The sequence below is a fragment of the Gymnoscopelus microlampas genome, assembly GCF_963454915.1.
Source record: "Gymnoscopelus microlampas genome assembly, chromosome: 9".
NCBI lineage: Eukaryota > Metazoa > Chordata > Actinopteri > Myctophiformes > Myctophidae > Gymnoscopelus > Gymnoscopelus microlampas.
Window position 1 is genome coordinate 31,493,440 of NC_139946.1, and position 23,289 is coordinate 31,516,728.

Here is a 23,289-nt window from a genome sequence, read left to right on the forward strand (position 1 = left end):
CCTGTCAGTGTCTGCCATCACTGCCATATTGCGCAATTCCCACCCCAAGTGATGTGTGGAGCTCCAACAGACAGACAGGGGGGGGGGTATTTGCGTTTCATCCATCAGAGGTCAGGCGCTCCCACTCTGCCAGCACAATGTCTATTCACACTTAAAAGACAGCCTTGCCCTCACTCTGGGCTGACTCAACTGTCAGGGAGGGTGCCGAGAGAAAAGCAACGTAATAGGTGGAGTAGGTGAGATTAGAACTGATGTGAGAGAGGGAGAGAGAGATAGACAGACAGACGGAGGAGCAGGTAGAGTGTGGGAGAGAAAAAACAAGGACAAACGAGTCACTCCTTCTATTTAGTATGGTGCGATGCGACGAATGCCGATGGAGGGCCGCGGGGCTTTGCGGAGGTGTCAAAGAGGGCTTGAGAAAGACGAGAGGGTGTGGAGATTAGTAAGGAGGGAGGCGGTGAGACGATGTCTCTCCTGAGCTCTCCCTTGACATTGACACCGTTAGCGGCGCATGACAGGACGCATGAGGGGGAATGAGACAATGTGATCGACCCCGAGATGAAACGCAAACGAGATTGTAAAAGAAAAAAGAAAGAAAAAGACATTTCTGGCATGATACCAGTCACTCCCCACAGATAAGACTCCCTGGAAATGTCAGTCAGCACTCTGGAAATCAAATGAAGAAGAAAATGCCCCAGCCGTACCGAGGGGGGGGGGGGGGGGGGGGGCGGGGGGGTTGGGGGTGTTTGTGTCTGAGGGTCTGTGTCTCTGACAGGGCTTGGCAGGGGAGTTCGGGTGGGGGGGCTGGAGGTCTGGAGGGCTGTGAGGCGCTTTCACCTTGCGGTGTAATTAGCACCGCTAAGAGCTTCGGCTCAGTCAGCTGCATTCTTAGTTGCCGTGGTGACACGGGTGAAAACAAACACAGGTGCGAAGGCGGCAACGGTGATGAGTGAGGGTGAAAGCTCAACGGCCTACAACGTGGGCAGGGTTTGATTGGGAGGTGGATACGATACCTTTGGATCATGTGACACAAAGTGGGACACATGGGTGTCCCTATATCTGCCTCAGTACAGGGGCCCTGAAATCACAAAAGCCCTAAATAAAGTAAGAGGGAGGGCGGCAGAAATCACCCATTTCTGCTGGAATTAATTTATGTAAGTTGATGTCTTGCCATGTGCCTCCCTATGAATACATCGATTCTGGTTGGATCTGGAAGCTACTGGTTGGGGGTGGTGACAGAAAGTACTCGTTTGACTTTGGGGTGTACAGTACGTGGCTCACCCGTCTCCCGCATTCATAACACCTAGGGGCCAGAGGAGAGGAGGGCTCTGTCATCGGCCCTTCTACTCCGGGGTCAGACTCAGCCTCTTCACCTGGCCACAGTTCACCTGATGTTTAGGCTCGCACTCAATGAGCTATCTCTTGCTGAAAACTGACAGGACGAGGAATGGGAACACAAAAACGAGTTACGAGCTCTAAGAGGTACGGGGGGGTCGGGGCATGGATCCCCGTTGATGTCGGGTGCTTATCCAAGCAATTCCTCTTCAAAGATATCCTTTTGGAAATAACCTCCCAAATATGAGCAAAACATATCCTCTTACTAATCTACCGTGCGATCTGACCTTTTCGTTTCAACTTCAACGCAAGCAGAAAGCTGAAACTAATGTGTGTATGCGTGTGTGTTTGAGGGGTAGCGTTGACTTTGGCAGTGACGTTCTTACTTCCCCGATGCTAGCTAGTTTTCTCTCCTAGCATGACGGTATATTATTCTATGCTGGTGAGTGTGAACCACAGAGAGGGCTCTCTGGTCGGAGGGACGGAGAGGGGCTTCCCCAAATAAACCAGGGGATTAACATGCTCGCAGCCTGGGGGGGCTGGATGGTCAGCGATGGGAATGGAGTATCTCACTCACACACGCACTAGCTGCACTGATTTACAGTAAAGCCTTACATCAACACACAGCTAATAATTATAAATTAAACTCAGGTACGGTCTCAGATTATCGAAATGAGATTGAGAGAGACTGAGACACTATAAGCTAGTTGTATACAGAGAGCAAATAAACACATGAAGTGGTTATTTTCACAGGTTTCCCTGCTGATCACTATTGCCAATTGAAAGCGCGGTTATGGCGAGTCTCATGTGTCAGGGCAATATGGAGTCCATTTAGCACCACTGCTAACGCTAATCCCTCTCAGTGTCAGCGTGAGGCCCCGTTTGTTATGGCTAATGGCTAGGCTAACCGGCGAAGAGCTCCGCCATGGTGTGAACCAGCCGCGCTTCTGTTTGCTTTGCTTCACGCAGGATTTCCACCAGGTTATTTTCCCTTCTCAGGCCACCCCGCCCCGACCCTTCGCTGCAGCACAATAGGAATCAGCTGTTTATTGGTGGAACGCATTACGTGTTTACGAGAAGGGGTAAGAGAATCTGAGGGAAACATTCCTGCTGGGATTAAGTAATGCCGAGGGAGAAGAAGACGAAGGCAAACTGCTCAACTCCTGCAGCCTCTCTGCAGAATCCACTTCCCAGCAGACACCCGAGGCATATCAAAACTCATCATGCCATGCCACAACGCACCACAGCACTAACCAGGCCAGAACCATGGGAACGAGTTTCAATATTTCTGTTCAGAAACAGGGATGAAGGAAAATGCCCCTGAGAAAAGGCCAGCGTCTCTCGCACGCACTCGAACACAGATGCACACAGAACAGACACAGTCACTGGCACTGTAAGAGGGTGACATCACAGCCTTTCCTGTGTGTGGGAGCAGGGAGCTGGTGATGTCATGGCCACTGAATGTGACATCATGGACTTCCTCCCCATTAGTGACTAATTACCCCAGAGGTACAGAGAGGGAGGGAGTGGCAGTGCACAGGTAATGAATGATCCTTTATCTCCCCGTCAGCCATTAGTATTGCTCACACACGCAATTCCAACAGGTTGACTGCAAGCATTTAGTCATGCGCTGCCAAGTACAGAAAAGGTTTGTTTTCATTTTTTAATTGATTTCAGTAAATTATTAGACATATTATATGTAATTCTGTTGTTTCTAAGGAATCCACACATAAACCCAAGTTCTTTGTGTGTGTACAGCAAATAAAAATGTGACTCAAGTGTTCTGAAAATGCCTCAGCTCCACTCTTTAGTTCAATATATTATATAACACCATAATTGTACAGGAACAAGTACAAATATAGTATAAAGTATGTCTCAGCACTTCTATCTTTATCTTATTCAACATTGTGCCAATGCGAAAACATTTTGAGCATTTGTGCAGTTTGCAGCACTAGTCCCTCCCCTCTCGGGCCCTCCTGTGGGTGAGGGAGAGGACGGCCAAACACCCCCTCGTTGCGTGGCGTGGAGGTAGCGGGGTCACAACATCGCCTGGGGGCCTGGGTAAACACTGGCCAGCCTGGCCAACACAAGCGCCACCCCGGGTTGAGCAAGGCAGCCGCGGGACATCTGGCCACATCAGAGCACAGCGTTCCTACTTTATGAGCAACAACAGACGTAACTCTGACACGAGAAGTGGCAGGAGCGAAGCCAGTGGCCTGCCGGGAAACGCTGACCGATAGAGAAAAAGAGAGCGAAAGAGGGAGGGATGGAGAGAGAGAGAGAGAGAGGAGAAAAGGGAGGGAGAAATTGAGCTGGCCAAAGTAAGGCTAAAGAGGGGTCACGAGGGTGGGTAGTGGGCCCTGTCCTTATAAGGTCATGGTGCGTAAGTCTGTGTGTGAGGAGATTGACGCAAGGTTCTCTGATTTCATGATTTCTCAGGGCCAGTGGTTCAGCCCTTTGTCTCCCTTTCCATCAGCCCACGTCTTGTCATCCAAGCAGCTTTCTCCACCCGAGTGCCTTTCGCTTTCCTGCAAGCCAAGGAGACGTTCCCTGTGTCGCTCTCCTTCTCTTCTGCATCTCCATTCCTTTCCTAATTTCTCTCCATCCTCTCCCGTTACAGTGTGTTATCATAACAAAACTCAGTGGTTTTTTTTGCCCCCCCCCCCCTAGTTGGATGTAAGCTATCCCAGTTCCCACACCTATCTCGGTGGTAACCCATTAGGCTTTACTGGCCGACCCCTGATCCCTGGCTGGGGTCGTGGCCAGGGCCTTCATTAGGGGATAAATCATAAACACCTGAGCGGGCTGACCTGGGCGCTATGCTGGGGGCTCCTGTCATGTGGTACTAATTTTGGGTCGCAGCGGCGTGTAAATCGGGTTAAACCAGCGCTCGCGACCCTCTGGGCTCAGAGCACATATTAAAAAATCTGACCGCAGACCGTTCACTCAGTATGCCTCAAGAGTGTGTGTATGTGTGTCTGCTTGCAGTTATGTGCTTATATGACTACATGTCTTGTGTGACATTGTGCATGTTTTCACTCAGAACTCAGCAGGCTAAAGTCATCTTTGTCTTAGGGTTTGGTTAACAATAACCCTGTGAATGATTCTAATGACCTATTTATACTTAGTAACGTGGTTGTCGTGCACCAAACATAGCAGATCTACAAGCTCACAACACGCCATTTTTGGTGTGTGACACAAAAAATGTAAGTACAGTATAAGTATAGCTCAGGCTTAACTGTAACTAATAATAAGTAAAACAATATAGCTGCAAGCAGCGATAATATGGGGCCAGGAGAGAGAAATGATAATTCCTTTAACAGGTCAGTTCATGAAAGTCCTTGCGGTCTTGTTTCCAATGAGTGCCTGTGAGCAATTAGGGGTTAAGAGTCTTGCTCAGGGACAAATTTCATTTCATCGACACATTTGCTGACCTGGCCTGGAATCGTACCTGGGGCAACCAGAGTCTCTGGCTCCCTAGGCGGGCTCACTAACCACTCAGCTATGGCCACCCCTCAGAGAGAGAGAGAGAGAGAGAGAGAGAGAGAGAGAGAGAGAGAGAGAGAGAGAGAGAGAGAGAGAGAGAGAGAGAGAGAGAGAGAGAGAGAGAGAGAGAGAGAGAGAGAGAGAGATAGATAGATAGATACGGAATAGATTGAAGAGACATAGAGAGAGACAAATGGAATAGATTGAAGAGACAGAGAGAGAGACAAATGGAATAGATTGAAGAGACAGAGAGAGAGACATGGAAACGGAATAGATTGAAGAGAAAGACATGGAAATGGAATAGATTGAAGAGAGAGAGAGAGCGCCATGGAAACGGAATAGATTGAGTCATGTTTTTTGCATTTCAACTTAAATGAGTCTGCATCAAGTGAGGCTTGAACCGGCAACCTTACGGTCATGAAGCACTCTTAGGTAGCTGCAACACTACCTATAGTGCTATATCTTTGTCCAGGCTGATATTGTCTGTTGAGGATCACAAACTCTTGCCTTCTGTCATGACCCAAGCCCCTGTTTCACTAACACTAAGATCACTCGTTCACAAACCATTTACCAATGAAGAAATTGTACATCTCCTCAGAACCAAAATTAGTGAAAGTAGCCGATCTACAAGCTCACAAACCATTAAAAGTTGTCAGATTGTACATCGGCTATTTTCACAATGAAGTATGTTATACATTGAAAAAACATACTCTCATTGCTATCTGAAAAGTTGTGAGATTGTAGATCAGCTGTATGTAAAAAACACTCAATTAAGTATTTCATGTTATCTTTAACAATTGCAGATGTATTCATTGATAGTCATGATGTGTGAAATGCAACTCAGATGAAGTCTGCACCAAGTGAGGCTTGAACTGGTGACCTTCAGGTTGTGGGGCACACATTTAAGCGAGAAGCCACCAACAGACAAGAACCTGTGAAAGGAGATCACAATGATGATACAGTTTCACGCAAATAGCTGAAAAATCGTGGGTTTAAGTGTTTTTCAAACTGCTCAAGATTGCGGACAATCTAAGGGCGGTGCTTACTGGTCAACGTGATAGATGTGTTCCTCATTAGTCAAGGCACATGTGTAAGCAGGTCTAATGGCTGTCGGCCAAACGAGGCATGACTTTTGCCTGTTTAAAGTTTCAATTTTCAAAAAATTGCTATAGCGCCCCCGTTTGACCAATTGGAGTAAGATTGGTTTCAGTGATATTTGGAATGGCCCTTTACATTTCTGCAAAGTTTCAAAGAATGGTAAGTCTGCATGTATGTGTTAGGGGCAGATGAATAATTGTCATAAAACTGCAATATTCATTGGCTCATTAAAGCTTCATTTTTTCACTTATGGAAGATATTTTGCAAACGTTTTTTGGTATAGGTCCAAAGTTCATATGTAAAAAGTTCCGTGCAGATTACTCAAAAATCCCAGGAGGAGATAGGTTTTAACTGTTTTTCATATAATTCCAAATGGTGGGAGATCTAAAGGTCAGAGGTCAAAAGTCAGAGTGTGAAAGTTGTTCAGCATGAGGAGACGCATGTGTGCATCGAAGTTTCATGGCTGTAGGTCAAACACGGCATGAGTTGTACCTGTTCAAAGTTGGCATTTTTCAATTGAGTGCTATAGCGCCACCTTTTGACGAAAGATTGTGAGAATTATTTCTTGATCGTTTTTCATGACCATCTATCATATGGCCGAGTTTCATAAAAAGCGACTGCACGGTTCAGCCAGAACTGCCAAAAGTGGCAGAAGAAGAAACGGAATAATGCGAATAACAATATGGGTCCATGCTGGAAGCCTGGCCCCATAATGATTTTGAAAGGATGTGACTGGCCGGAGTGAAAGTGTGCTTATGTGAGGTGCAGTGATTGGCACTCACCTCTCCTCGGGCTCTCGTGGTTGAAGAGGATGCCGTTGACAGCGTACATGTTGTAGGCCTCTCGGAAGTTCACCACTATCCAGTAGGCATAGAGCTTAGCAGCACCTGGGAGAAGAAAGAGATGGGAGTCAGACAAAGAGATATAAGGGCAGGCAGATAGAAGAGGGAAAGATAAGACACAGAGAACTCAATCCTTTTACAATAGCTTTTTTGGAAATTTCTTATTGAGAGACAGGGATTATTTGTCACTCACTCGTACAGGTAGGCAAAATGCTGATGCAGCGTACAACAGCAATTGCATATGATAATAGATTTAAATTAAATAAAAAGAATAAAAGTAAGATAAGGTTAAAAATTATAGGCAGGACCCGCATTCTAAACTTTCTGAAACAGGAATTTTAGCAGCAAAAAAACCTAAGTTACAGTGGGGGATGTGAAATAGTGAATGTTCATGGGTGGGGGCAAAATGTGTTATCTGATTGATAGAATATCCAGTAAAGTACAGTATGTACATCTTGATACCAGCATTTGGTTTGTAGTCCGTCATGTAATGGCTGTGCTTATGACTCACTTTAATTCCCTCGGGAGGGAAAAAGGACAGTATAAGCATGAATGGTACTCCATATCAGCTGAACACAAATTCGTGAGAACCATTGATTTCCCATGGATTACATCAGTTATTAGTTTGAGTAGAATATACTGAAGGTATGTGTGCAACACTTTGGCAATAAAATTCTGATAGTCAAGTCAATATACTTCTTTGTACGACAAATTGCGAGAATAGCTGAGCTACAAGCTTATGTGTTGTGAGCTTAAGAATATGCTATTTTCGCTATTAAATCTTTTAAATGTTTTTGACAACGTTCACCTATAATGAAATGCCCCAAATTGGGACGCCAGGTTTAAATAACTTAAATTGAGTTGAATTGAGAGACAGAGTAAGATTGACAGTCAGAAGAGTATGTTATAGAAATATTAGAAGCCGTTGCTACATGTCAAGAGATGGTGCCGTGTTATGTGTATCTGTGCTGCCGTTCGTATTTCACCATCGAAGGCAGCCTCCTGTTGATTGACCAAAAGCAGGCACGTACTAAATGTTCTCCCCTCCTTCCTCACCCCACCATCCTCCTCCTACTTCCCGGTCTCTTGTGATGAGGGGAATACCAGTGCGACCAAGAAGGGGAGGCGCTGGTTGGTTAAGACATCGAGGTCAGAACATACACTTGAGGTGAAGGGAGGTCACCATGGCAACTCCATGACCCCCCCCCCCCCCCAACACACACACACTCTTCTAATTAATAGAGGAGCAGCTCATGCCTATTATGGTATGTGCCTCCCATCCAGCGTCAGATCAAGTGCTGACAGATGAGTAAAGTGTCGGAGTGCGGAGAACATTTAGACAACACCGAACATGAAATCCGATCTCCGGCACACGGGTACGCAAGGCGCGTGCGTGGATATGTGTATGTGTGAGTGAATGTCTATGTGAGTGTGTGTACAGAAAGTGAGTGCTGAGTGCTGTGGATATAAAGGTGTCTTTGTTAAAGTGAGAGCCTTACTCCAGTCAGACATGTGGCCTGGGGCTGCGGTGGGGGGGAATGGAGAGCTCAAAGTCTCCCCAAGCACTGAAGCCCCCCTCTGTTCATAGACACACACAAACCTTTGAAGATGGGTGTGAAGGCATCAAAGTTCAGCAATAAAGTGTATGTGTGTATATATCTACAGTACACGTACAAGATAGTTTTTAAGTGTGGCACAAGGGTAACAGCATTAACCACCTAAACCCTATATATACTGTGTTGACTGGAGTCCCCCAGGGGTCTGTAACGGTTCCCGAGCCATGTGGCCCATAGGGCAGGAGCCTATATCCTGTTTCTATAGAGTGAGGCGGCTTGATGTACAAGTACACCTCCTGGACATGACGCTAGCATGTCGCAGGGACTTTACCCCTAAACGAACCCTTGTCCTGATTGCCAAGCAGGGAGGCATTGGGTCCCGTTTTTATAGTCTTTGGTATGACCCGGCCGGAGGATTGAAACCCGACCTCCCAATCTCATGGAGGACCAAAAGCACTCTAACCACAAGGCCACTGAGCTGGTGGTCTACTGTATACTAGGCCAACTCCCTTTTTCTCTCTCTACGCCACGTTTGCCAAAAATGGCCGATCCACAAGCTCAAGACACGTCCAGGACAGGGATGCTATGGTTCATGTGGTTAAGTGTGTATGTGTATGTCTGTGTGTGCGCATATATCAGTGTGTCTCTTACCGTAAGGTGAGCGGGGGTAGAAGGGCGTGGTCTCCTTCTGGGGGATCTCCTGGACTTTGCCGTACAGCTCGCTGGTGGAGGCCTGGTAGAAACGCACATCATGGGTCAGCCCGCACGTCTTGATGGCGTCCAGCAAGCGCAGAGTGCCCACGCCATCCACGTTAGCTGTGTACTCCGCCAGCTCAAATGAAATCTAGAGGAGAGACGAGAGAGACAGAAATTTACAAAACCTTGACAAGATAAGCCAGATCTTTCCATTAATGTTCCCAGAATCCCCTTGGCTTCCTGTTGGCTTGAGGAGAGGGTGTTCAGATGCAGTGAGAATGTGTTGTTTCTGGAGCCTATCAGAGCAGATTAGAAAGCTCATGCCTCAAACTCAAACTCCCATAATGCCTGTTACTGTCAGCGAACGCCAAGAGGGGAGGGAACTTAATGGACACTTGGGGAAAATAGAGTTTAAATTAGAAGTGTGTGTGTGTGTGTGTGTGTGTGTGTGTGTGTGTGTGTGTGTGTGTGTGTGTGTGTGTGTGTGTGTGTGTGTGTGTGTGTGTGTGTGTGTGTGTGTGTGTGTGTGTGTGTTATGCAAGTGCATGTTTGAGAAAGCCTATGATACTATGTGCTGTACATGTTCGTTTCTATGGTTGTGTGTGTGTGTGTGTGTGTGTGTGTGTGTGTGTGTGTGTGTGTGTGTGTGTGTGTGTGTGTGTGTGTGCGCGCCTATACAGGCCTCCTATGCTAGCACATTTCTGCATGTGCATGGGTATTATGCAAGAGGTGCATGCCTGAGATAGCCTTTGATACTATGTATGTACTGTATGTGTTTGTTTATGCTTTTGTGTGTGTGTGTGTGTGTGTGTGTGTGTGTGTGTGTGTGTGTGTGTGTGTGTGTACACATACAGGCCTCCCACGCTTGCAGATTTGTGTGTTTCTGTGCACATGCACACACATACTCATCGTTCCGTGCGTGCGTGCGTGCATGTGTGCGTGCAAGGTCTGCATCCAGGCTGCAGATCAGGCGTGACTGTGGGTTTGAAAAGCCGTGCTGGTTGTGGTCACCACACCTGGAGCTGGAGAGCCAGGGGAGTCATGCTCTGTGTGGAGGAAACGCTCTGGGCCCTTTTAGTGGGGTCCGCAGAGCCTCTGCACACAGCCAGAGGGATAAAGACCCCTTATTTAGACCAGGGAGCCAAGAACACTGGGCCTCTATTTCACTCGGTCATAGGCCATCCGTACTATATAGAAACACTCACATTAGACACACACACACACACCTACACAGATGTGCTGTGTGGATGTGAGCGTGCGTGCATACGCACAGTGGGCCGTTTTGATCGGCTTCGATTGGACTTCTTTAAAAGAGCTCCAGGGCTCAGCCTAATCGCCTCTGGCGTGCCTCTTGCGCTTCTGTTTGGCATGCTGGCACTTTCGTTAATGTCTCTCTCTTTCTCACACACAAAATTACATTTTACATTGACACATACACAACTATGCATGCATATACCAACTTCTTTTTTTTTTTTACACCACACACACACACACACACACACACACACACACACACACCCCTCGTCAGGTCAAGTGCTTTCCTTCACTGAGCAGTCAGTTTAGGCTATGTGAAGCAGGGTCCTATAGGGGCCATCCCTGCAGAGCAATGGGGAGGGGACCAGGGGTAATGAACCTTCACCTGAAACCAACAATACCAGCCTTCATGTCAAGTGGAGGAGGGGGGAAAACTACACATACGCTGTGCAAATGCAACGTAATTTCCCCTCTCCAACCAACAGAATGTAAGCACAGCTCTCTGAGCTCTTCCTCTCTTCTCTTTGACTTGTCCTCTGTAGCAACCCCTCCTCCATCTCTTTCTCTGGTACTGGTAAAGCTTAAGGCTAATACATGCTCCTTCCGACTTCCCAAACTTTCTTCGGAAAGGTGTAGGTGATATAAAACTACAAATGGACATTATTTCCGAACTTCTGATGGGCGGTCTCAGAACTTTTCCTCGGTGCTCGTGCACCTCCAGATGTCCCGACTCTCACACTCTAGTTTGGAAAGCCTGTCCGAACCGGAAGATTTTAAGACGTCGGACGGAGCATGTATTACCTACTGCTACAGTATACCTCTCTTACCAATACCCCCCCCCCCCCTCCCCGCCCCCCAACCCACCCAAACCAGTCCTGCTGTCTGTGTGTGTGAGCTTGTCCATTCTTCTTGGTATGCGACACACAATTGCACAAAAACACACACGGGACCCGACCAAGGGTATCAAAACCAGCTGAGAAGGGCAGGGTCCAGGACGCCATGACAACTTAAATCAAACAAATTGCCTTAATGCCTCCATTCTCTGTCATTATGTAAGGCCAGGTCTGAGCGCTGACGATTTAAAGGCCAGACATTTGGTGTATACTGTGTGTGTGTTTGTGCGCGTGTGCGTGTGTGTGTGTGTGTGTGTGTGTGTGTGTGTGTGTGTGTGTGTGTGTGTGTGTGTGTGTGTGTGTGCGTGTGTGTCTAGGGGTGGCTGCTGGGGCCCCTCGGTCCACTCCTGGCAGATATTGTTCTACTCTGGGAGGCCAGCCAAGCTCTGTCAGCATTGGGGGTCTGCCGCCAAGCAAATATTCTGAAACCCTACAAAAAAAAAAGTGATGCGTTTAAAAGGTTCTAAATGTACAGGATATACGCGCCGCGTTCGGAGGTCTCATTTCATTTCTGCTCACACAAGGCCTGCCCAGATTCGTGCTTGAGAGCAGGGAATGTGACTCCGTGACCGTGTGTGTGTGTGTGTGTGTTCAGTGTGTACTGTATGTACTATGTAGGCGCGTGTGTGTGTGTGTGTGTGCGCGCGCGTGTCTTGACAGATGTATAAATATGAATTACATTTATTCAGCCATGGCCTCTCTCTGCATACCTTCATGGCCATGTGTATGCCTTTGGCGGTACAGTATAATAATACTTTAACTTTACATACAGGTATATATATATATATATATATATATATATATATATATATATATATACAGTATATATAAATGCAGACATTCTGAGAGCGTTCCAAAGCCAAGAACAAGTGAAATATTCAGGGGGAAAGACACAAAAACACAATAGAGAAATAACTTTCGTTCCAAACAGTGGTTAAAAACCCTGCATTTGGAACACACCAGTGGTGGAAAAAGTACTTGCATGTTCGTACTCGTATGTCTATTAGTAATAGTATCAATACTGCAATGTAGTGAGATACTGTATACTCTCTTAGTCCCGTATTCAAAATGTACTTGTATAAAAGTACAAAAGTATCGGCATCAAAATATACTTAAAGTAGCAAAAGTAAAAGTACTCATTGTGCAGAATGTCCCATTTCACAAGTTCTAAAAATCTTTTGAAAATAGCCGATCTACAAGCTCACAATGGGTCGCAATGGCTGAAATATATATAGGGCTGAAGTGGTTAGTGTGTTTTGTAATGATAATCTAAATTCACAAAGTAACCAGTAAGTTTTTATATAATGGCGTAAAAGTACAATATTTTCCTCTGAGATGTAGTGGGGTAGAAGTAAAAGTATTGAAAATTGTAAATACTGAAGAAAGTAAAAAACGCCTCAAAATTTGACTTAAGTACAGCAATTGAGTACATGTACTTAGTTACTTTACACCACTGGAACACACATTGGCTTGCAAAAGAATCAGGCTACAGTGTGTGTGTGTCCTGTGTTCTGCACGCCTCCCAGCCTCCCTATGATCTTATGAAAAGACAGTCTATCTACTTTAGGGGAGTAGACAACCCTGACCAATTACAACATGAAGAACAACAACTTCCTCCAGATGGCTACAGTGAACTCCCTTATTCATTGGAAAACAAAATACATCTACACATGTTCACAAAAAAACATCTTTGAACAAACACCTCAGTCGCATTGTTCTGCTTGACCAGTACAGTATACGGCACAGAAAATACCACTACTGTATGTTTCGTGTGTGTGTGTGTGTTTCAGATTCTGCATGTTATTTTTTTTTTTGCATTTCTTGTGAACTGCATATTTCCTTGTGTTCTGTGTTGTTATACAAGTCAATCTGACTTGACTCACTATTTGGATACATGTACTGTAAACAGCATACATGCCCAGACATCAAAAACAAAGTAGACTATTTACAGTTACACATCCTAAATATGACTCTAAACCAAAAACCATTGTATTCCATCGATATACACAAAGTGTCAAACGTAAGGTGTAAGATGAGAAATTGTGTATGTATGGACATGTACACAGCTTTCCACTGCAAGGATTTGAGATGCCGTCTTTCAGAATTTAAGAACTGTGTGGAAAAAGAAAAAACTAGAAATACTGCAACACTGTTGTATGCCTCCCCAAACCATTTGCAGTTTACTTTACATCCATGTTTATGTAATGAATATATGTATTTTTTGGCAAAATGTACATTATCACTATACTTACAGTACATGTATGAAACATGGTCACAATTACCTTGGCTACCAAAATCTAATCAGTATATCCTTGAGCCCAGTGGACTTTTGTGATACATTTGAAGAAATTCCCTCAAGGCTAGGGATGGGACGATAATCGTTATAGTTTATAGTGCTAAAAAGCCGCTCACAATAATCGTATTGCATTGGGGGTTCAAGTGGTTAATAAAAGTGGCATTTTAAGTTTTAAGCATATTTTTATTATCGCAATAATATCGTTAATAGTAATTATTTTTGCCACAATTATCGTGACATGTCATTTTCATATCGTCTCATCCCTACTCAAGGCATTCGTGAGATATCACGTTCACGAGAATGGGATGGATGGATGGGTGTCCCCAACATACATACATACATACATATGTACGTACATATGGTCAGACTGATGGACTATCAGAAAACATAAGGCCTCTGGCCATGGTTGTCACAGACGGAGGCATAACAACTGAGGTAATTCAAATTCTCTGACTGGGGAGTTGGTGAGGCACAGACAGCAAACAGCTGTCACATGTTGGAGGGTAATGCAGTCACTCACAGCACTCTGTGGTCCGCTGGCTACAGTTCAAAGTTGGATGTCTTCAAATTTCCCGCAACTTACTTAACACAGACAAAACTGAAATTCTCCTGTTCGGCCCCCTTACCTCTAGATCCCACCTACACCACTGTCTCGACTCCATGTCAGCCAATGTCACACCAGTAGCCAAAAATGTGGTTGTAAAAACTGTGGTAAAATAAAATGCAAGGCTACCAATATTTTCAGCCGTGTGTACATCTGCTGATGGGAAGAAGGAGCAGTGAAAGCAGTCGGACCCCCCTGCCCACCCCCATGACACCAACATTACTTATTCATTATTGTGGGCTGCTATGTTGTCAAACTCTGAAACTCGAGCACATTCTTCCCGACCACAAACAGACAAATAGAGTTATCACCGAGATGCCCTGGAGCTTGAGAGAGAGGTAGAGGAAGAGAGAGAGGGAGCGGCCGAGAGAGAGACACGGTGGGGTGACTGTGAGAAGGAGAAGAGAGAAAATAAACGGGGAGGAAAAGGAAAAGAGAGAGAGAGAGAGCGATGGGGGAGTGTTTGGGGGGAGTGGGGAGTGAGAAAATAAACCGCAGGCAATTACACCTTTACTCATCACATTACAGGCGAGCTGAAATTACAGTAGAGCAGTCGTGTGTTAACAGGGAAAAGCCAAACACCCTCAGTAGTACCCTGCAGGAGATGGAGGTTTAGGCTCAAACCTGGCAACCCACCCACCGACAGACGGATCAATTACTCTGCTTTCATCAGCTGAGCTACAGTGTCACTCATCTGCACTACTACAGATGTAGCCACTGCAGAAGTACAATTTCTACTGCAAGTGCTGCATGTAACAGAAAACCACTGTTTTTTTTGTTGTTCTTTCTTTTATGCTATACTCAAAGAATTCCTATGCATTCATGCATGCAAATACCAAATAAAGTCTCTTGATCTTGATGGTCAAGACAACAATTGTTACATCACAGGTTTTGTATCAATAAGCCTTGACAATGAGTGAGCAGGTAGGGTTTGCACCAGTGGTGTGTTCTACCGTCAGATGCTGTATACGCCGTACACAGTCCAGATTATTTTGGGAAGAAGCGTATACAGTCTAATAACCATTTCATCCATTGAAAACGCGAGAGCGTATACCTTGGACCACGCGCATCGTATCGTAGCGTATACCTTCAGAAAAAAAATAGAACACAACACTGGTTTGCACATACACAAGGCTGGTGCTTGTTATGAATCTGCTGTTGTGAATAACTAACCTGTGACCTTTAAGTTACAGGGTGGTTTATCTAACCGCTGGATCTCACTGCCACAGTTGTGCCAAGAATAAAGCTATGCAGAAAGAATAAGCAAATCATAGCAACACAGCAGCTGTTGAGGAACTAGTCAGGTACCACAGGGTACAACCCTGGGTAATAATGGCAGGGGACTTTAGGGCTGATCTGATTAGAAGGCAATTTCACTCTGTTAGTGAAGAGCCATGTAATATCCTGAACTGCCAATTTATATGTCAATGTTATACTGTAGTGTAATATTTGTTCTGTTGTACAGTATTAGCATTGTGTATGAGTTTCTGGAAGAGTCTGAAAATGTATCAGTTGGTAAGCAGAAACAATCCCTGAGCAGTACTGTACAAATATCTTGCCACTATCATCTTTGCAGTAAAACTCCTCTCACCCTCCTAATCTCCTGTTAAATGACTGTAAGTAGGCCTATATTCTATTGATTGCTTAATTTGAAAAACAAAAACCGCACATGTCAGAAAATGTGATTCTGTTTCCACCCATTGGGCTTACAAAGGCCCACATCATAATCGCCTTTACTTAACGCATCACAGACGTAAACAGTACATTTTGAATCCAACCGTGGATGAATGCACTTATGATGAAATATTCTACATGTATGTACTGTACAACCGCACCTATTGATAAAGAGCATAATATTATTCTCCGCCGTTGTGAATTTATTTCTAAAGACACTGTCCTTACGCCCACAGCTCCTCTGTGTTTTCACAAGCACTCTGCCGTAGCCAGAGCTACCGTTGCTGTATGCAGACCTACGCTCAGCGACTCGCCCACTAAACAGAGCAGTATCTCTGTCATCATGTGTTGCTTTGTTGTGATGAAACCGGGGGGAATCGCTACACCTCCAGTTCTGTCTTGTTTGAATTGTGTCACTCACGCTCATTTGTGCATAAACACACACACACACACACACCTGTAAGAAAAACAAAAAGTGCAATTTTTCCTTACGCTGTGCCAATTTACCTTTCCCTGAGACCTAGACACAATAACTATCAAAACAGAGAGAAGGAGGGAGAGAGAGAGAGAGTTGTGAGTGACGGAAATAGAGAGGGGTGGAGATCTCTGATTTAGCATCTTCCAGTTGGAACTTGAGTCTCACCTTGTTATACGTGCCAGTGATGTGCACCGAAAATAGCCGATTTACAAGCTCACAGCGCGTTACGCTGAAACATGTTGTGAGCTTGTAGATCTGCCGTTTTCGATGCACGACACCGGCGTACAAACAAAATAAATCAAGCAGTAGGATCAACCCACTGTGCGTTCTCAGTGAATGTATGCGCGTACACACAGCTTCTGAAGCCTTGCCAGTCAAAGCATTACAACCATTGCTCAAACACTTTACCTTCAAATGTGGTATAAATACTTAGACAAACATGTGATAAATAAATACAGGTACGCACACATTCCAGGGATTCCCTCAGTGCCAATGCAAGTCGTGGGAGACCTGCGACATTTAAAAGACTGTGGTGTTATTTTTACATTTGGCGGCGACAGGAAACAATGCATAAGCTCTTAAGATCACTATGTTATGAGCATAGGTATGCACAAATGACTGTCAACATGGGTTTCTATGAACAAACAAGTCTGTCGACACGAAGGAAAACTAAACAACAGAGTGAATCTATACGATATGAATCCATCAGCCAGCTGTCATAACAGTCAACAGTTTGAAAGTAATTCTTCTTCTCATTTGATGTTGTACTGACAGCAAAGTTATCAAAGACTGTCAATCCAAAATCATCGGTGCACAGCATCTCGCCATTTCCATCAACTGTCATCCAAGTCACACCAATCATTACATATTACTCTGCTGTCGCAATAGGCCACACTTTGTGAAAGCAATGTTCAATTTCAATCTTTACAAATGCAAACAAAATGAATTCATATATATTTTCGAATATATTATTAGCCCGATACTCTGACTGAATTACCATTTCATTACTCGGTCTGGAATGGCCTTCTCGTTTGCCATTTCCTACAGTATGTGTGTTTTCTGTGGGAGGATTTGATTTTCCGTAACCAATTAAAAGTGAGTGGCTGCCGTGCAGCCACGTAGCCAGCATACAGCACCAAATTTAGTCCTGATTGGCTCAGTTGTTTCTCCAAACTTTAATTAACTGTTGAAAAGTGGGTGGGATGATGTATTATTAAAAAATTGAGCCTGTAAAATTAATATTTGGCAGCTGTATAAAGCCATGTATTTGGCTTGTATCCTTTCCATGCTTTCATTCAAACATTCAATGATTCAACTGCATAGCATTACACCTTCACCCTTGGTGGTGTTGGTGGGGGTGGGGGTGGGGGGGGGGGGGGGTTCAGTCGACCTAAACCACAGCAGGAAAATTAACCCCGTCTGCTGTCACAATGCTTGGCATTCCCTCACTTGTGTGTTTCCTCATTATGGAAGTTACCCGTCATGCTCATGGTGCAGGCAACAGTTTACAGAATGTGTTATGTGCCGAAATTGCTGATCCAGTGACAGACAGCATAATAGATTAAAGAGGATTAAAGAGACCAACCCTAGCTGTGGAGGCAGTGGAGCTCACACATACAGTGGGTGAGGAGGAAGAGTGGCTGTCTGGGAACCAGAAGGTCCCAGGTTCAATCCCCAGCTCGGCCGTGCTTCAGGTGTCAAGTGTCCTTGAGTAAGACACTGAACCCTGACTGTTCAATAGTTCACTGCTACTGAAGCCTGATTGTCTCCGCCAGGCCGAAGGTGTGGAAGAGACTATGTTTTGTCCGTCCGTCTGTCTGTCCGTCCTTCTGTCTGTGAACAGCTAATCTCTGCCACCGATGACCCGATTGATGAATCTGTCGATGAAACTGTGGGTATCAAGAAGACTCACCTCAAAACCAACTCACCTCAGTGGTAGGAATACTCACCCCGGAAGACTCACCTCAGAGGTAGGAATACTCACCCCCAAGATTTTCGGGGGGTAGGAACACTCACCCCATGACCTGAGAAAACTCACCTCGGAAGACTCACCTCAGAGGTAGGAATACTCACCCCAATGTTTAAAAAAAGGTAGATCTACCGGCTTGTGAGCTTTCCATTTTCACAGAATGCTTTCATAATGTGAGCTTTCCATTTTCACAGAATGCTTTCATAATGATGTTTAATCCATATCTGGATTAATCCATATCTGGATTAAATTCTTTCTTTGAAGGTATAGAATTAATAAAGTGCTTTAAATAGTGCTTTAAATACAAGGTAGATTTCATCAGAAAAGGTAAAAAGGTAGATCTACCGGCTTGTGAGCTTTCCATTTTCACAGAATGCTTTCATAATGTGAGCTTTCCATTTTCACAGAATGAATGAAAGGTAGATTTCATCAGAAAAGTGAACAAGGAATGCAAATAGCAAATAGCATGGTCATTTGCTATGTGTCTCCAGCTCCACACCTTGCCCCATCCACCTATTAGATATCAAACAATGAATCATTAAGTGGAATGGGATATTAGTGTTAAGTGGTCAACCCCCCTCCTCCCCTTCACTCCTGTGCCCCCATCAAACAAACAAACAAACAAACAAAGGTAGGAACCCAGAGAAATGAACATTCCAATGTCAATGTATGTTGTTAAATTACATTTAGCTAATTAAAGTGCTTTAAATACAAGGTAGATTTCATCAGAAAAGTGAACATTCCAATGTGTATAATGCAAACAAATACTTACTTAACAAAGAAAAATGAAGAAAAACTCCAGTGAAGGTAAAACACAGGTATAATGTTTTGTTTTCTGTGTGAACACATTTGTGAGAAAAGCTTTTGGTAAGCATTATTGAACTTTAGTTACTTTAGTTACTATTAGATATACATTTCACTATTGTAAGCATTATTGAACTTTAGTTACTATTAGATATACATTTCACTATAGTAAGCATTATTGAACTTTAGTTACTATTAGATATACATTTCACTATTGTAAAACATGCATTAAACACTTTTCCCTATTTTTACCTAGGATATTTAGTTACCTACTACTTTGCTGGTATAAATGATAACAGCATAGAACATTGCATTGCACACATGCATTGTTTGAGAACTTTAGTTTTTAGAAATATTACTTTTGGCACATTTTGATGCCTTACTCTTTGTGTGTGTGTGTGTGTGTGTGTGTGTGTGTGTGTGTGTGTGTGTGTGTGTGTGTGTGTGTGTGTGTGTGTGTGTGTGTGTGTGTGTGTATTTTAAACACAAATATATCATTGAACAACATAATTTGGTAATTCTATACCTTCAAAGACAGAATTTAATCCAGTATGGATTAAACGTGTCTCATTATGAAAGCATTCTGTGAAAAAGGAAAGCTCACAAGCCGGTAGATGTGCCTTTTTTAAACATACAGACTTGGTGTAGAGGGGAAAGGTTAAACCCACCCACAAAACAAAAACTCACTGTACATTACACCATTGAGTTTTTCTGGGTGAGTTTTCCTACCCCCGGGGTGAGTGTTCCTACCCCCGGGGTGAGTGTTCCGAGGTGAGTTTTCTCAGGTCCTGAGGTGAGTTTACCCACCCCCCGGGGTGACTGTTCCTACCCCCGAGGTGAGTATTCCTTTTTCAGTTGAGGTGAGTTTGTCTTGAGGTGAGTCTTCTTGTATTCAAACTGTGCACACACACACTCTCTGGATGCCAGAGCAGAACCTCTGCCCCAAATTGTTCACGTCGGCTGTTATAGCGCCACCAGGAGGCAGATTTTTGCGTAACAAATGTTTTGATATTACTGCTATTCCTCATATTTCATATTTCGAACGCAGCGTGCGACTGCCGTGAAACTTTGCACGCACATTCTCACTAGGAAGAAAGGAAGAAATGCCAACATACATTTTTCTAATCAGCCTCATGGTGGTGCTATAACGGGTCGATTCGCATTTTTACCTATAACTGGACCGATCGGCATGAAACTTTGCACGCACACTCCCTAAAGGCCAAGGAAAAACCTCTGCCCTGCATTTTTCACATCAGCCTTTTATAGCGCCACCAGGAGGCACAACAACTTTTTTTTTATATTACATCTACAGATCTTGTCCAAACATCGTGCAAATCGGTACAGGTAATCTCTATAGTCATGTGATCACTTATGCACATATACCATTCTGATTGGCTAAGATTGGCATCAAAAGTTTGCAGGAGTCATTCGCTTTCTACAAAATGCCTCAAATCATGAACGCAGCGAATCCACTCACCTCTATAATGACTGAATTCCGAACATTGCTGTACAATAACAATAACCTACCTGGCGGAGAGTCGAGCTGACTTGTGTCACACACCGTAAATAGCCGATTTACAAGCTCACAATGTGTCGGGTGCGACACATTGCGAGCTTGTAGTTTGGTTATTTTTGGTGCACAATACAGCACGCAACCAAGTATAAATAAGAATAGCGAGGATGGGTAAATGCAGCTAAGATGAATTCCACATAGGTGAGCAAAAAACTTGGCAAATGCCCCCAAAATTAAAGGGAACACATATTATTATTGTTACCATTATCGTTTCTAGGTTTCTTTTCAGATCACACGGGAATGCCTCAACGCCATTAAGCCAAACCCCATCCATGCTCACTGATTGGCACCCGTCATTATCCTCACCACATCTCAATCTGTGTGTTTTTTTCCCCCTCTTGTCTAATTACGGGTGTTTTCTACTTGGCTAGTGCGGAGGCCACAGCAGCTATGGCAATGAACAAATATAAGTCAATCACATTGGGTGGATGGAACGCAGGGGGTTGATAGAGGCAGAGAGATAAGGAGAGGCATGGCGGTGGTGGGGGGTGGGGGAGGGCACAGTGTACATGTGGAGAGAAACTGTACGTACATACAGAGAGAAAGTGTCTGTTAGGGCAGGTACCCGGTAGACTGAAAGCTGGAGATGGGCTGTCAAACCAAGGATTTACGCAGCCTGAGTCTGGAAAGCCCCTGTCTGCCTCCCGGCCACACTCACCCCCTCAATCCTGCCAAAACCTGGGTGACAGGTATCGATACGCGTGTGGGCGCCGGGCGGCACATCTCGTTGTGGCAACCAACCTCAGTGTACTCTCCCCAGCTCCCGCTCCCCCTCTTCACGACGCTCTGACTTGCAGAGAATGTGAGGAACGCCCCGAGCCAATCCTATCGGTCCACACTCCACAATTTTAAACAGTCATGACACAGCCAGCAACATTACAATGATAGAATATCAAGCCTGATTTATTATTAGTGTACGCCAGTGTCGTACATCGAAAATAGCTGATCTATAAACGAGTCACGCCAATGCACAACCAAGTATAAATCAGGCATTAAATGTAGACATTTCAAATGAAGAGCTGTAAGACAAGGTGTGACTCTGGTCTGGTACTGGTATACTCAACCAAAGTATAGTAAAGAAACATTTAAAGAAATGTTATTTTGGATTTTATGCTTTACTCAGAAAGGAGAATGCAGAGATACACAAAAGAGGGGAGACGTGTGAGAGATGACAAGACTGGGATTGAAAGTCTGACTGGCTGGCTGCGCCAAAAGGCACCCTAACAAATACCAAATTTGAATTATATGCTGAGGGAAATGCTGTCATTATAGCAGAGAGGGCCAAGAAACAGATGCAGAGCTAAATCGATTTCATACATCTTACAAGCAACATCTCCCAGCAAAATAAATGAATAAATACAGCATTGGTTCTCAAAGTGGGGTCCGGGGACCACCAGGGGTCCGTGGGGGGGTACCAGGGGGTCCCCAGCAAAATTAGTTAATATAGCGTCACAATCATTTTAACCACTTTAACCATATTTTATACTTTGGCTATATTCAAAAATAGCAGATATACAAGCTCAGAGCACGGCATCGAGTGCCGCACTATGAGCTTGTAGATCTGCTATTTTTGGAAGAAATCCCTGGCACAAAATATTGTTCAGATGGGGGGAGTCCGCAGCCAAATACATATCCTGTTGGGGGTCCTTGACATGAAAAAGTTTGAGAACCACTGAAATACAGTATGCACACTTATACACTCACTCACAATGTACTTACTGTACAATAATTGTATTATGTACCTTAGTACAAAATCTGAGATGTAGTTAATTACAAAGAAGTTCCAGAAATTAGTGCATTTGCACGTTATGTGCCCGGATAATAATTATACTAAAAAGAACGTGTAATAAAAAACCTGAGAGAACCTCCGAGGAGAGGAGAGGTACAGTAGTACACCCCATTCCATTAGCGTTGGATAACAGTTCCCAGAACGGGAACTCCCTGGGAGCTTCGTCCATCAAGATGAAGAGAAGAAGGCCTTCATTCCTCCTATCCTCCCTTCCCTCTATCACCCAATCTGCCCCAGGACGCCGAGCAGCCATCAATCACTCCCTACCTCACAAACACAAACACGCGTGTAAACATGGCAACAGGCCTTATTACAGCAGGCTGTGGTCTCGCCCCCAGGGGCTGCGTGTGGCAATCAACCCCCCACACATGTACTGCACACACACACACACACACACACACACACACACACACACACACACACACACACACACACACACACACACACACACACACACACACACACTGACACACACACACACACACAATCACACACACATAAATGCAGGTATATACGTACATTAAAAATCTATATGCAAATTAACATAAGCTGTTGTAAACAGTTCAATCATGAGTGAATTTAACTTGGACCTTACGGATCAATTTTGCTGTGTACATATCGATTTGATGTGAATATCTAAACACGCTTATATGTACAGTACATTTTGTGTGCGTGTGTATTACACAGCAAAATGTTAAATTTACACTTTCAGTTAAATTGACACTAAAAAGAAAATAGGAAAATATATATATATACATATATATTATATGTGTGTGTGTATATATATATATATATATATATATATATATATATATTCACTATACACACACACACACACACACACACACAAACACACAGTACAAATTAATTTGCATACAGACAGTTATATATTGATGCATTTATGCATCCATCTATCTACCGACGAATACAGTACAAAGTTTC

The 23,289-nt window shown here is 44.2% G+C and overlaps 1 protein-coding gene across 1 annotated transcript in view; it reads right to left on the reverse strand.

Annotated features, from left to right (window-relative positions):
• The window catches only part of gmds (GDP-mannose 4,6-dehydratase), a 167,546-nt gene that overhangs the window by 101,307 nt on the left and 42,950 nt on the right, over positions 1–23,289 (reverse strand). Inside the window, exons 5-6 of the mRNA XM_084067896.1 lie at positions 8,969–9,161; positions 6,702–6,806 (exon numbers count right to left, since the gene is read on the reverse strand). Coding sequence (XP_083924022.1) covers positions 6,702–6,806; positions 8,969–9,161 — 298 coding nt within the window. The remainder of the gene's footprint in view (positions 1–6,701; positions 6,807–8,968; positions 9,162–23,289) is intronic.